A 15,090-nucleotide genomic window follows, 5' to 3' on the forward strand; every position below is an offset into this window, starting at 1 on the left:
TTCCAAAGAGGATAATTAATCTTTGTCAGTACGATGGACACGAATCTTCTATTCAGGTGTCTCATGGCAATATTAAAATTGAGATTATGATTTTCAGGGCAATAATTTTCATTCATTGACCGAGAAAATTCCTGCAAAATTCTATTACACCCAGAAATCCATAGCCTACTATACAAAACGAAATTGAATGACCACTCGATACAAGTACCTTCTCTAAAAAATACCGTTGGTATCGTTTGACATCTCCACTTCTTATCGATGCAAAAATCTAAGCATGGAATAATATACAGATCACCGGACCTTATTTATATTCTAGACGCAAGTGCACAATTTATTCAGACATTGTGCATATGACAATGCCCATGAAAGTTCCTTTTTATTATCTTCGACGGCAGAAATTCTGATTAGATTTTTCACTTTTGTACTCATTCAGTCTGTGGGCGCACAGACGAAATGCAAATGAAAATTGAAAACGAAATCGAAACCTCGTCGTCGCTTATATATAGAGGTTGCGGAAGAAATTAAGCCAATTGTTCATCGTTGACGAACTTTTAAAGATTACACCGCTCGGAAATAGCTAATCGTCGATATGATCATTAATTTGAAATTCGTGAGTAGAACTTCTGGAAAGTGATTTATCGCCTTTAAGTATGGACACTGATCGTTGTGGATTCTAAAAATCATTCTGTTTTTCAGACTTTGTGGTGCGTCCTTTTTGTCTCGCAAGTGTTCTTGGCATCGTCTGCGGTGTCTTTTCGAAGGAGAGCAGAGTGAGTAAAACATGAAAGTTATAAATTTATAACCATAATTGTCATATCCAATTATTCTTTCTAAAAATATGCTCAATGGCTGATATATCTCAATGATTGATAAATAGGGTGAGTCTTTGACTCGTACAAATATTTTAACAGTAGATTATTGAGGTCTAAATAAACACTTTTTATTCCTACTATTTTTTCCAAATCAGGCTCGGTTTGAAAGATACACGTTGTTGAAAAACCATAAGAAGAATTATTTTTAGTTCTAGGTATCTCACAAACGGTCTTATCGAATAAAATGAATTTCTGAATATAGTTCATTTATTTGATTAATGTTTTTCAATACAAGATATCAGCTACGTCTTCCAAATTTCTCATTATGACCATTACGTACCATAAAATACCAAAAATTCGAAGAACCCAACTATTGAAACTAATTTTGATATTTGAACGTTTTGTGAAATAAAAGTATTTTCATATTTTCTCATACAATTCGTCGTTTTCTAATTATTTGATGTTCAAAATTAAAAAATATCTGTGAAATTCTAAAAATTGGGTACTTTAACATATGCAACTCTTTTTAAACAATCTACATACAGAGTGTCCCAAAAATAGTGAATCAAACGTCACACCATGATAGAGTAGATCAAATACTATCGAATGACACAAACATTAGTTGAGCGAAAATGTACCGTTTCTGAAAAAACCTAACCTAAAGTTACCGATTCTTTAACTATTCTTTCAATCACAAGGCCAATTTGTGATTAAGGATAGCGTTTTTTTCCCATATTATCACCCCTTTAGAGGGGATTTATTCTGAGTAATAAAAATCATGTAGAAAAAACAATTGTTTTAATTTACATTTACTTAGGTTATCGATTGACTGTTCAAAATAATTTCAATTAGGGGAGATAAAACAATAATCTTAGTTCAATATAATTTAAAATCGATATCCTTTTTCACAAACTGGCCCTGTGATTAAGAAAAATAGTTCGAAAATCCGCAACTTTAGGTATTTTAATAAAATTCTGATTATTTTGGAATCGGAACATTTTCGTTGAACTAATGTTGATAATATAATGTTAATATTTGGTCTACTCTATCGTGGTGTGACGTTTGATTCACTTGTTTTGGGACACCCTGTATAAGTAGTGTCACAGATTTAGTTATTCTGAAGGTAATTTTGTTTTTCCAAGGGTGCATAGCATAGCTCATTATGAAAACTTAAAATGGCCTCATCTTTCTATCAGGGCAGAATCGGAAAAAATGGTATGAAATAAAAGTGTCAAATGATCGATTCATCCAAAAAATTTCACATTTTAACCACTGTTTTCTTAATTTGGAACATTTCTTCGTTGCTTCGTTACGATGAAGGATTAACATGGATAACAGGCAACTTATCAACAGTGCCAATCGTGTCAAAAACTCACTGATGATACCTAATTAGAAAGAAACTATACAATATGTAGAGCTATGCCAATTAGAATTATGGGATGTAGGTAAAATTCAACGATTCTTGATGAACTTCGTTAGCAGAAAAATCTTGCCAACTGCGCCTACTCCATGATCATCTAATATACATTGAGATATCTTTTTATTGCATGATAAAAATAAGAACTGACATTCTCAAAGAATGAATTTCATTTACCAGTATCTATTACAGTAAAATTCATCTGAAGGACGGAATAAATATCCAAGGAATATGGAAAAGCAAAATGCAATGGAAGGCCCATTGGGTGAAACATTGGGAAACAAGATTGGTAAATCACTTAAAACATCCATATTAACCTCAAAATGAATATAGCTTTTTATTTACTTGAAATATTTTTCGAACTATATTTAATTCCCTAAGACTAATGATTTTTTCAGACATGGGTGCCGGTCTGGAGAAAAGTGTGGGCACCAATAGAAACCAAAGAATGGGTACCATTTCCACCACCACCGAAATCGAGCCTCTAGAGAAAGCCATAATTTTAAGCAACTCGGTTTTCAACACACTCACCACTTATAACTTAAGTTTATATATGCTGATGTTAATTTTAGATTCTGAATCGAGACGAAGGATCACCCAGTAACTTTTGGCCCAGAAGTACATATACCCTTTTTTTCTAAAGAACGAAACATGTTATTTCTAGGGCGATATACGTAAAGAAGGAATGTTCAGTGATATTATAACCGGAAGCTTACAAAACTAACGTCTGATGTCTAATTACCACACATAATTGAGCCTATAGGTCTTTTAATGTTACCGTAGTTCACTCATTTCATTATCCCTATTACTATCAAAAGATAGAAAAATAGAGAGATTGAATTAACGTTTGTAATACAATCTCTATTCGTTTATGTTTGAAAAACTGGGTCGCCATAGAATGCTGAGGCTTTTATTTGATCTGAAATTCGAATTCTATGAAGTTTTCTCATTGTTTAATATCCTGTTTATATTATTTATTTATTATTATTTAGGTATATAATTTTTTTCTGAATGTGAATAAATTATTTATATAAACTCATCATGAAGCTGTCTACGTTTGATGAAAGAAGGCAACGTGGGGATCTCATCATAACCTACCGTGCTCTCCACAACTTTTTCGGAGTTGACCTCAGCAGTCTCTTCAAGTTGAATCTTGACGACCGTCTTCGAGGTCACGCTTACAAACTGAGGAAGGAGAACTTCAAAACACAGCAAAGGCAGTATTTTATCACAAACCGCGTGTTTTCGGTGTGGAACTCTCTACCTTCATCGGTGGTGGAATCAGTTTCTGTGAATGCCTTTAAGAATAGCTATGATGCTTGGATTCGTCGCGAGTGAGTGCTACTTGTGGAGTTGTCAGTTTCCTTTCTTTTCCTTTGTATCTCACTTTTTTTGGTGTATTTTTCATATGCTTATTTTTTTTTCTCTTTTTTGAGAGTTTATAGGCTTAGCCTCAACTCTTTACCATTTTATAATAATAATAATAATAATAATAATAAAACTTTGTTCTGGTTTTATTCCATCAATAACCCTACGCAGTGACGGATTTGCCTAAAGGCCATGTGGGGTGGTCAGATATTAGGGGCGGCAAATCGTCAAAAAAAATTCCCTGATGAAAAGAATAAGAAATAATTTAAAATTCAAAGTACCTATAAAGGGTGGGCAGAAATATTATTTGAGTAAATTCATCATTCTTAATGACCAAGATCCTAGGACGGCCAAAACTGTGAATTGCACTCCAGAATCCCTTCAAAGGAAACTAGAAAATGAAAATCGGAAAAAAAATATTTTTTCCAAAAAAGTGTCAGATATTCCAAGGTTTGGTATGAAAACATAGGTTTTTAAACACGCTGAATACATTGTGAGTAATTCTGAAAGCCTATCTCTCTTCGTTCAGATTTTCATCGTTGAAATAGCATTTTTCAAAAACGCAATTTTATATCTCCTCCTCCATATTCCTTCCATCCAATTGAGATCTCCGGTTCTTATATCAGCGTTGCCAGGGCATATCACAAAACTCGATTTAGAAAATCTAGATTTTTTGTGCCAAAAATGGGAAAATTAAAGTTAGGTACATATTTGCTCCTCTATCTAAAAATCAGGGAGTCCTATCACTCTCCTAGGATATGGAGAGGATAGAAGATGTTTTGTAGATTCGAGAAAACGATACAGTTGATGATTCGAAAGGGAAATACACTCCAGAGAGCCCTTCAAATATAATTCGAAATTGAAAAAAGGAAAAAAAGATATTTTTTCGTGAACGGTGACAGATATTGGAAAGTTTGGTATGATAATATAGATTTTCGAACATGCTGAATCTATCGCAAGTAATTTCGTAAGCCTATCCCCCGTCATTTGAATTTTCATCGTTGAAATGCCATTTTTCAAAAATTGCAAATTTCAATCTGCGATATCTCCTGTTATATTTCTAAATGGAATCTCCGGTTCTATAATCAGCGTTGCCATCGTAGCACTAGAACTCGATTTCGAAAATCTCGATTTTTTGGGTCAAAAGAGAAAAATGAGTTGGACCTTCTAATATTTGCTCCTTTGTATAAAAATCAGGGTTTGTTATTACTGTCCTAGGATATGGAGTGCATGCATAGAAGTTGTTTTGTAGATTTGAGAAAACCAAACAAACCCAAAGTGATATACATATTTCATCGAACTAGGTGCAACCTATTGGTCTTAAAGAATTTTTAAGCAAACGCTGTTACTCGGAATTTTTTTTCCAAGGTCAACTTTCGACACGCGTATCTCCGAGAAAAGTAATCCTAGAGCTAATAGTTATACATATTCTGAAAGAACAACTCTTCTAGTAACGAATCTCAAAATTTCCTTCACTTCGGTCCAACTGTTTGGTCTTGAAGAATTTTTAAGTGGCCCCATTTTTTTCGATTTTTTCAAAGGTCAACTTTTCTCCTAGAAAAATGATCAAAGAATTCAAAGTTTTTCATATTCTGAAAATTCGAAAAACCGGTAAAAATAGTTTTCTTCCTTAAGATCAAAAGGATTGAGAAAACAGAAAATTATTTATACTTTTGAATTTTTTGACACAAAATCATACAGACTGATTATTCTCCTCAAAAATCGCCATTCAATTAAGAAACATCTTGTATTCCATACCCTTACCCAATATATGCAGGCAATCTAACGAAAACCTTTTCATTCCTCATTCTTTGGCACCTTAAATATTATCTATACCTACTAAGAGTAAAAATCACCAAAAAGACTGCGTTAATATAGGGATACCAGGCAAACGATTTTACTAGCAGGTATAACATGAAACATACCTACATGATCCGAAGATATTGAATTCCATTGAGCTTTTTGATTTATTTCTATATCTACCTTCGACAACACTTCGAACGTCATATATGTGATGAAAATGTATGTACGTGCTCTAATAATAAAATACAAATCGAATGTGCTTCGTGACATGCTCAAAGTTTTTGGCAACAATTGCTAAAATTCAATTGCGTCCTTCGACTAGAACACATTGCGAACTTGATCTTGGCCGCGGACATCTCATCCCAAAACTGCTCTGCTGATCGCAATGTGGGGTGCCCCAGCAGTCTCCAAATCCGTATCCTACCCCCCGTACAATTTTTCCTGGATAGAGCAGAACAAACTGGCCGCGATGGCTTGTCCGAGCAGCGAGGCGAACTACCAATTTCTCAGAGACCAGGGCATACACCACATTCTGACCCTATCACCGGAAAATGTCCCCACAAAGCTGAAGTATTGGGATTTGGGTTGGTCCAGAATAGACGTGCAAGAGTTTGAAGCGCCGAGTTTGGAGAATATATTGGAATTTTTGGATTTGTGTCAAAAGTGTCGAATGCGAAAACAGGTGAGTTTTGATGTTCGGAAATCGAAATCGAATAATTTTTCACTTATCGTGTAGGTGAATTTTGAAATCATTAATAGAATAGTTTGAGGTTTTTGAGTTTCCATGCTCACTTCATAACTAAAAAAAAATTTTGAATTGTTTAATTTTGAAAAATTTATTGCTCAAATGAAGAAATTAACTATCGAGAGAAAGAGTCACAGCCTGAGTGGAACATTGAATATTTCGTATAATTATTGCACGATGGCAATGACAAACATTGCTAGTTTCACATAAATTAATTTATGTGAACTTATTTTTTCCGAATATTCAGAAATTTTTCAATTTAAAATTAAAAGGAAGAAGATTCGAGAACATCACTGAATTGGAGTCAAGGGCTCGTCGCTTGTCTAATTTCATAACTAGAGGCTTTGAGTATTCATTAATACTCAAGGTTAGAGGTCACCCATAAAGATGCTGAACTCGTTATGTCTAGATGAGGGTAGGCAAAATTCGATGGGATTGAATGGCAGCTCTGTAACCGTAAGAGCTGGGGAAAAATGGATGGCACGTTTCTGACCTCGATTTTCAAAAGATTGTTAATGGCCAAAACCGCATCTCTCCATCTTCTTTTCTTAACTTGTTTTCAAGTTATAGGTGAAAACTCATTTTTCGGCTCTTCGTACTGGTACCTTTATTTCGTAAAGCATCAGTGATATCGAAAAACAAATGTTACATTCTACAGACACTTTTTCGTACACTTTGCCGTAGTCAAAGACTTTATCAGTCTGCCATTACAATGGTAACTTTCATTTTTTTGGATATAAACTCTATGTTATTTTTACATATTCCGGTTCCACATTTGTTTCTGATTCAGAATATATAATATAACCCCTATCCCTAATTGTTCTTCCAATAAAAAAGCTCAAAAACTAGTTCGGTCAAGTTGGCAGGTCATTTTCATTGATAATAGGATAATGAACTTTATGCTCTTATGTTGTGTCAGATTATAAGAGATTTTAGGGATCACTTTCATTCCGGATATTCGAAAAGATGCTCGGGAAATGAGGAAATTATGAGAATTTCCATGACTAATACTTCATATTTACCAATTAACCTCTACTAGTAGTGGCACAGCCTTATTTGTGAAGGTGTTTGAAAAGGCTGTGGTGGTGGTGTAGGTACATATTTAGATTATCTACTAGTTAAAGAGGTTTCGGAACATATTTAGTTGAGTCCAGGTTTATAAAATTTCATGAAAGTGATGAATTCCATATTGAAAAATTTTTCATCCCTTCAAATATCCGGAATGAAAGTGAACTTCCAAGTCTCTCATATTAGTAATAATAATGAGGTTTATTCTTTGGAATCTACAAGGTTGCTACAATTTTAATATCTGAATAATAAACCTAAGGAAATCCACTAAAGGAAAAGCATGTGTCATTCAATAACCTGACACAATTCAGGTGCATAAAGTTCATTATCATATTATCAATGAAATGACCTGCCAACTAGACCGAACTAGTTTTTGAGTTTTTTATTGAGAAACAATCAGAGACACGACGTATGTTATATATTCTGAATCATAAAAAAATATGGGACTGGAATATGTAAAAATAGCATAGGGTTTATGTTTAAAAAAATAAAAGTTTTTACTGAAGTGGCGGACTGCAAAAAATCTTTGACTACGCCAATTCATTGCACATAAGAAAGTGTCTGTAGAATGTAACATTTATTTTTCGATATCACTGATACTTTGCGAAATGGAGGCACCAGTACGAAGAGCCGAAAAATAAGTCTCCACTTATTATAATTTGAAAACAAAAGAAAATAGAGGGATGCGGTTTTGGCCATTAACAATCTTTTAAAAATCATCGAGGTTGGAAACGTGCCATCCATTTTTCCCTAGCTCTTGCGGTTACAGAGCTGCCATTCAATCCCATCGAATTTTGCCCACCCTGTACTGCTTTTGGTGTTAGCATTTTCCAATATTTCAAAATTCAGAACCGATCTAGTTGAAAACTGTGATACAACTTTAAAATAATGCATTGAACGGTCGTAAAGAATAAGCGGATATATAATAATAATAATAATAATAATACCTCACGAATGGCTTTTGACTATCTTGAACATTTACAAGGTGGATCCCAATATTGTTAAGTTCCTGAAAAACGCTATGTCAACCTGGCGTACTATCTTCAAATGAAAGCAGCAGATGGCTCCATTACGACAGGACCTATTCCAATAAGACGCGGAATTTTCCAAGGGGATTCGCTGAGCCCTCTGTGGTTCTGCATGGCACTGAATCCCTTGTCTCATAGATTGAACTCTACGGACTACGGATTTGCCATCAAAAGCGGCAGTAGAACTATGATGAAACTGAATCATCTCCTTTACATGGACGATTTGAAACTCTTCGCATCTACCAAAAAACAAATGCAACAGATGCTGAAAATGGTGGAAGGATTCTCGGAAGACATCAAAATGAAGTTTGGATTAGAAAAATGTCGACTGCTCAACATAACGAGAGGGAAAATAGAAGATGGTACGTTCAAACTCAGGGAAGGTGCAGAAATTGAAGCATTGAAGGAAGGAGACACATACAAGTATCTGGGCATAAAACAGGCAAGAAAAATCAATCAGAGCCAGATGAAGAAAGAACTAACGGAGGAGTTCACCCGAAGATTGAGAAGGATAATGAGAACTGGCCTTAACAGCAAGAATCTGATAAAAGCTATCAATACCTACGCTTGCTCGGCGCTGAGCTACTCATTCGGTATCATCTCTTGGACCACCACCGATTTAGCAGCCTTGCAAAGAAAAATAAGGACGATGCTCACTAAACACAATAAACATCACCCCAAAAGCTCAATAGAACGGACCGAGCTGCCACGACATCTTGGGGGTAGAGGAATTGTTGATTTGTCCAACCGTATGACCCAGGAAATTGAAGGACTTCGAAAATATTTTCTGAGCAAGGCTGCTTCGTCAGAACTCCATCGAGTAGTTTGTGTTGCTGATACTTCTACACCGTTAAAGCTACAGCAGGACCACTTGGAAACCGTCGAACACTCTGCAGAAAGTAAAATGCAGAAACTGATTGGCAAACCTTTGCATGGGAGGCACCAGAACGAGGTCAACCATGATTACGTCGACATATCTGCGTCGAACTACTGGTTGACTTCCGGAAGGTTGTTTCCTGAGACAGAGGGCTTCATGCTTGCCATCCAGGATCAGGTGATTCCAACAAGGAACTACATGAAATATATCGCCAAGGATGCCTCAGTGGCGGATGATAGCTGTCGTTATGGCTGTGCGACACATGAAACTATCCAGCACATCACCGGGGGATGTCAGAAGTTCGCGGGCACGGAGTACAAGAATAGACATGATGCCGTTGCGAAGATTCTTCACCAAGAATTGGCACTAAAACACCAACTTCTAAGTTCGAAAAAGGTTTCTTATTACAATTACCATCCGGATGCTGTATTGGAAAGTGAACATCACAAGCTCTATTGGGATCGCACGGTTCTCACAGACCGGAAAATAACCCACAATAGACCAGACCTCATATTGCTCAATAAGGATGAGGACACAGCACTTTTCATCGATGTGGCGATTCCAAATAATAACAATCTTCTAGATAGGCACACTGAAAAAATTTCAAAGTACAGAGATCTCGAGGAGCAAACCAGGAGACAGTGGAAGCTGAAATATGTCAGGACCATCCCTATTGTCATATCATCTACAGGCCTGATACCGAAGAAACTACTAGAGAACTTGAGGAAACTTCAGCTGGACGAAAATATCTATAGAGTGATGCAGAAGGCGGCACTGCTGGGAACGGCGAGAACTGTACGCAAGTACATGGGAAATTCAGAGGAACACCGTCTGCTCCGACAGGAAATGCGGACGGAGCAGGAATCCAACCTACAGCAGGGAGCCGAGGAGCGACCCGAACCCGACCAACACCACGAGCCCGAAAACCTGGAAAGGGCTCCAACAGAGCTTAATCCTTTTGATATCTGAGATATCTGGGATAAGTGAATTTTCCTCTGGAGAGGAGTGCGAAAGCCGCAAGGCTAAAGTCATAATAATAATAATAAATTTATTTGATCCATTAAGACACTAGATACACAGTGTATAGGACATGTCATATATATTTTGAGTTAGTTATAAATTTGTAGCCTCAAATGAAAATTATAAACATTAAAGGGGATTTTCATTAATTTTTTATGGTCACTTTCAAAGGTTCATTATTCGAAATAATAATTCTTCAGGAACTCAAATTCTTTTGGTGTCGAAACATGATTCGATTTTTATGAACTAAAAGGCAGTGCAGGTCATGTATCGAAATTGACTCAACTGTGCGTGCTTAAGATTCAGCCCAAGCCCCAAGTCATATTTGTGCCCCTATGTAACCATTTTTAATTCGCTTTCTAAACAATTAATATCAGTCGATTTTTTTCAGGCCATTGCAATTCATTGCCGTATGGGAAGAGGAAGAACGGGAGTAATGGCTGCATGTTACCTAGTGCATTTTATGAAGATAGCCCCAGAAAGAGCTATAACTAATATTAGACTTATGAGACCCGGATCCATAGAGACTTATGAGCAAGAAAGGTCCGTCGTTAAATTCCACGACTATATTAGAACCATCGAAGATGATTTTCAACCAAATTACGAAACTAAGCACATTACTCAATAGAAGCTTGACGTCGGTATCATTACAAAAAAAAACATTCCCATTTACCTAATCAGCCTTAACCTGTTCTATTACAAATTTTCAGCGATCATGGACCTACCATATCCATTACACCATTCTCCTGAACAAACGTGTGTGGGCCACAGAGCCGTCTTTAGATTTACTGTAATATGAATTAAAATGGCTGTGGCTATACATACTGAAATGACAAGAACCAAAATAGTTATTTTCCTATCAAGTGCGGAAAGTGATACTTGCCCGCACGAAACTGCCGTTGCCCGAACGATGCGAAGCAGAGTTCGGGTAAGCAGTTGAGTGCGGGCAAGACACTTTCCGCAAGAGTTAGGAACAATATTTTTTCTACAAGCGCTTGAAATATCTAAATGTTTCCATTTCACGAAACATATCATATCTCATTTGATTAATTCATATATAATGACAGACGTAATTCTGCATGTCGTTACCATGGGTTACTCATCGTTGACGTTCGGTGCATAGAGACATGATAGAATTTAATTTATTCTATAAGATTTGCGTGCGGGAAAAACCCCTGCTAATCCATTCCCGCACGCAAATGCGTGCGGGAAAGAAATAGCAGGCGTTTTTCCCGCACGTTTTGGAAAAGTGACTCTTTGCAACTTGAAATGCGCGCGGGAAAAAGGTTGAACGCGCACGCTTGTAGAAAAAATAAAATAGATGAAATAGTTGTCATAATAATCTCCAATAATGTATATGCCCCAGAATGCTGTCTGGAAAAACTTTATGAAAGATGCCCCACACCTTACTGAATTTTATATTAATAAATATATTCCAGAATCGATTGATGTAGGTACATATATTTCTATGTAATACCTGATGAACATATTATTGTAAGTTACCATATTTTAATTTCTCGAATTAGATGAAGAGTAGGTACTCATCCTACCAACATAAAACAACTCTTCTCGGAGGTGGTATTTTGCCGTTTAGCTCATTGCTCAAGTCAATAAAAATAATTCTTATAGGCCATATAAGTGGGGTTAGAATCACTCAATTGGCGGGAAATCTATATTCAAATTGCTTTACATAGGAAAATAAACTTTAAGATAGACTATCGCTAGCTAGAAATAAATGTCAGTATAGAGACATGCAAAATTGGGTGCCCTCATCACCTAAATACAGTGCCAGATATTCGGAATTTTGGTATGAAAATATAGGTTTTCGAACACGCTGAATCCATTGCGGGCAATTTCGAAAGGCTATCTCTTTTCGTTTAGATTTTCATCTTGGAAATGGCATTTTTCGAAAATTGCAATTTTCAATCTGCTTCCACCCCAGCACAAAAACTACATTTCGAAAATCTCGATTTTTTTTGGTCAAAAATGAGCAAGGGGTTAGACCCTCCTAAAATCACATATTTGCTACTCTGTCTAACAATCAGGATGTTCTAGTACTGTCCTAGGATATGGAGTGCATATAGTGTGTTTTGAAGATTCTAGAAAACCAAACAGTTGATGATTCAATAAAGAATTGCACTACAGAGAGCTCTTCGAAGTCAACTCGAAAATGAAATGTGGAAAAACAAAAAAAAATATTTTCTCCTAAACAGGGCTAGATATTTGAAAATTTGGTATGACAATATAGGTTTTTGAACACGCTAAAGCTATTGCGAGCAATTTCGAAGGCCTATCTCTCTTCGTTTAGATTTTCATCTTGGAAATGGCATTTTTCAAAAATTGCAATTTTCAATCTGCCATATCTCCTGTTATATTCGTCTGATCCAAATGGGATTTCCGGTTATATAATCTGCGTTGCCTAGGCTTCCACCCTAGCACAAAAACTCGATTTCGAAAATCTCGATTTTTTTGGTCAAAAATGAGCAAGGGGTTAGACCCCCCTAAAATCATCTATTTGCTACTCTGTCTAAAAATCAGGATGTTCTATGACTGTCCTAGGATATGGAGTGTATGGAATTTGTTTCGAAGATTCTATAAAACCAAACACTTGATGATTCAATTGAGAATTGCACTCCAGAGAGCTCTTCGAAGTCAACTCGAAAATGGAAAGTGGAGAAACAAAAACAATTATTTTCTCTCAAACAATGTCAGATATTGGGAAGTTTGGTATGGAAATATAGGTTTTCGAACACGCTCAATCCATTGAGAGCAATTACGAGAGCCTATCTCCCTTCGTTTAGATTTTCATCTTGGAAATGGCATTTTTCAAAAATTGTAATTTTCAATCTGAGATATCACTTGTTATATTCGTCTGATCCAATTGGGATTTCTGGTTATATAATCAGCGTTGCTTAGGATTCTACCCTAGCACAAAAACTCGATTTCGAAAATCTTGATTTTTTAGGTCAAAAATGAGCAAGGGGTTAGACCCCCTAAAATGACCAATTTGCTAATCTGTCTAAAAATCAGGATGTTCTATTACTGTCCTCGGATATGGAGTGCATAGAATTTGTTTTTAAGATTCTAGAAAACCAAACAGTTGATGATTTATTAGAGAATTGCAGTCCAGAAAGCTCTTCAAAGTCAACTCGAAAATGAAATGTGGAAAAACAAAAAAAAATTATTTTCTCCTCAACAGTGTCAGATATTGGAAAGTTGGGTATGAAAATATTGGTTTTCGAACACGCTGAATCTATTGCAAGCAATTTCGAAAGCCTATCTCCATTCGTTTAGATTTTCATCATCGAAATGTCATTTTTCAAAAATTGCAATTTTCAATCTGCGATATCTCTTGTTATATTCGTCTGATCCAATTGGGATTTCTGGTTATATAATAGGCGTTGCTTAGGCTTCTACCCTAGCACAAAAACTCGATTTCGAAAATCTTGATTTTTTAGGTCAAAAATGAGCAAGGGGTTAGACCCCCCTAAAATCACCTATTTGCTACTCTGTCTAAAAATCAGGATGTTCTATGACTGTCCTAGGATATGGAGTGCATGGAATTTGTCTCGAAGATTCTATAAAACCAAACAGTTGATAATTCAATTGAGAATTGCACTCCAGAGAGCTCTTTGAAGTCAACTCGAAAATGGAAAGTGGAGAAACAAAAACAATTATTTTCTCTCAAACAATGTCAGATATTGGGAAGTTTGGTATGGAAATATAGGTTTTCGAACACGCTGAATCCATTGAGAGCAATTACGAAAGCCTATCTCTCTTCGTTTAGATTTTCAACTTGGAAATGGCATTTTTCAAAAATTGTAATTTTCAATCTGCGATATCCTTTGTTATATTCGTCTGATCCAATTGGGATTTCTGGTTATATAATCAGCGTTGCTTAGGATTCTACCCTAGCACAAAAACTCGATTTCGAAAATCTTTTTTTTTTAGGTCAAAAATGAGCAAGGGGTTAGACCCTCTAAAATGACCAATTTGCTAATCTGTCTTAAAATCAGGATGTTCTATTACTGTCCTCGGATATAGAGTGCATAGAATTTGTTTTTAAGATTCTAGAAAACCAAACAGTTGATGATTTAATAGAGAATTGCAGTCCAGAAAGCTCTTCAAAGTCAACTCGAAAATGAAAAGTGGAAAAACAAAAAAATTATTTTCTCCTCAACAGTGTCAGATATTGGAAGGTTGGGTATGAAAATATAGGTTTTCGAACACGCTGAATCTATTGAGAGCAATTACGAAAGCCTATCTCCCTTCGTTCAGATTTTCATTTTGGAAATGGCATTTTTCAAAAATTGAAATTTTCAATCTGCGATATCTCTTGTTATATTCGTCTGATCCAATTGGGATTTCTGGTTATATAATAGGCGTTGCTTAGGCTTCTACCCTAGCACAAAAACTCGATTTCGAAAATCTTGATTTTTTAGGTCAAAAATGAGCAAGGGGTTAGACCCTCTAAAATGACCAATTTGCTAATCTGTCTAAAAATCAGGATGTTCTATTACTGTCCTCGGATATGGAGTGCATAGAATTTGTTTTGAAGATTCTAGAAAACCAAACAGTTGATGATAATAGAGAATTGCAGTCCAGAGAGCTCTTCGAAGTCAACTCGAAAATGAAAAGTGGAAAAACAAAAAAAATTATTTTCTCCTCAACAGTGTCAGATATTGGAAGGTTGGGTATGAAAATATAGGTTTTCGAACACGCTGAATCTATTGAGAGCAATTACGAAAGCCTATCTCCCTTCGTTTAGATTTTCATCTTGGAAATGGCATTTTTCAAAAATTGCAATTTTCAATCTGCGATATCTCTTGTTATATTCGTCTGATCCAATTGGGATTGCTGGTTATATAATCAGCGTTGCTTAGGCTTCTACCCTAGCACAAAAACTCGATTTCGAAAATCTTGATTTTTTGGGTCAAAAATGAGCAAGGGGT

At 35.9% G+C, this 15,090-nt stretch overlaps 2 protein-coding genes across 2 annotated transcripts; both read left to right on the plus strand.

Annotated features, from left to right (window-relative positions):
• The first annotated feature begins 545 nt into the window (after positions 1-545).
• On the plus strand, positions 546-2,837 carry LOC123322834. Its single transcript, XM_044910862.1, has 4 exons — positions 546-610; positions 697-770; positions 2,422-2,518; positions 2,628-2,837. The coding sequence occupies exons 1-4, from the start codon at positions 590-592 to the stop codon at positions 2,715-2,717; spliced, it is 282 nt and encodes a 93-aa protein (XP_044766797.1). The 5' UTR covers positions 546-589; the 3' UTR covers positions 2,718-2,837.
• A 2,865-nt stretch (positions 2,838-5,702) lies between these two features.
• On the plus strand, positions 5,703-10,983 carry LOC123314595 (dual specificity protein phosphatase 23-like). Its single transcript, XM_044899973.1, has 2 exons — positions 5,703-6,082; positions 10,530-10,983. Exons 1-2 carry the CDS (start codon positions 5,786-5,788, stop codon positions 10,764-10,766), a joined length of 534 nt encoding a protein of 177 aa, XP_044755908.1. The 5' UTR covers positions 5,703-5,785; the 3' UTR covers positions 10,767-10,983.
• The last annotated feature ends 4,107 nt before the right edge of the window (positions 10,984-15,090 follow it).

The sequence above is a fragment of the Coccinella septempunctata genome, chromosome 1 (genome assembly GCF_907165205.1).
Source record: "Coccinella septempunctata chromosome 1, icCocSept1.1, whole genome shotgun sequence".
Taxonomy (NCBI): Eukaryota; Metazoa; Arthropoda; class Insecta; order Coleoptera; family Coccinellidae; genus Coccinella; species Coccinella septempunctata.

Bases quoted from the DNA above. Each gene is read 5' to 3' on its own strand.
- LOC123322834 (XM_044910862.1), top strand. From the start codon at position 590: ATGATCATTAATTTGAAATTC. The intron at 611-696 runs GTGAGTAGAACT...TCTGTTTTTCAG, and splicing joins TGATCATTAATTTGAAATTC to ACTTTGTGGTGCGTCCTTTT. The intron at 2,519-2,627 runs GTAAATCACTTA...TGATTTTTTCAG, and splicing joins AACATTGGGAAACAAGATTG to ACATGGGTGCCGGTCTGGAG.
- LOC123314595 (XM_044899973.1), top strand. From the start codon at position 5,786: ATGTGGGGTGCCCCAGCAGTCTCCAAATCCGTATCCTACCCCCCGTAC. The intron at 6,083-10,529 runs GTGAGTTTTGAT...GATTTTTTTCAG, and splicing joins AGTGTCGAATGCGAAAACAG to GCCATTGCAATTCATTGCCG.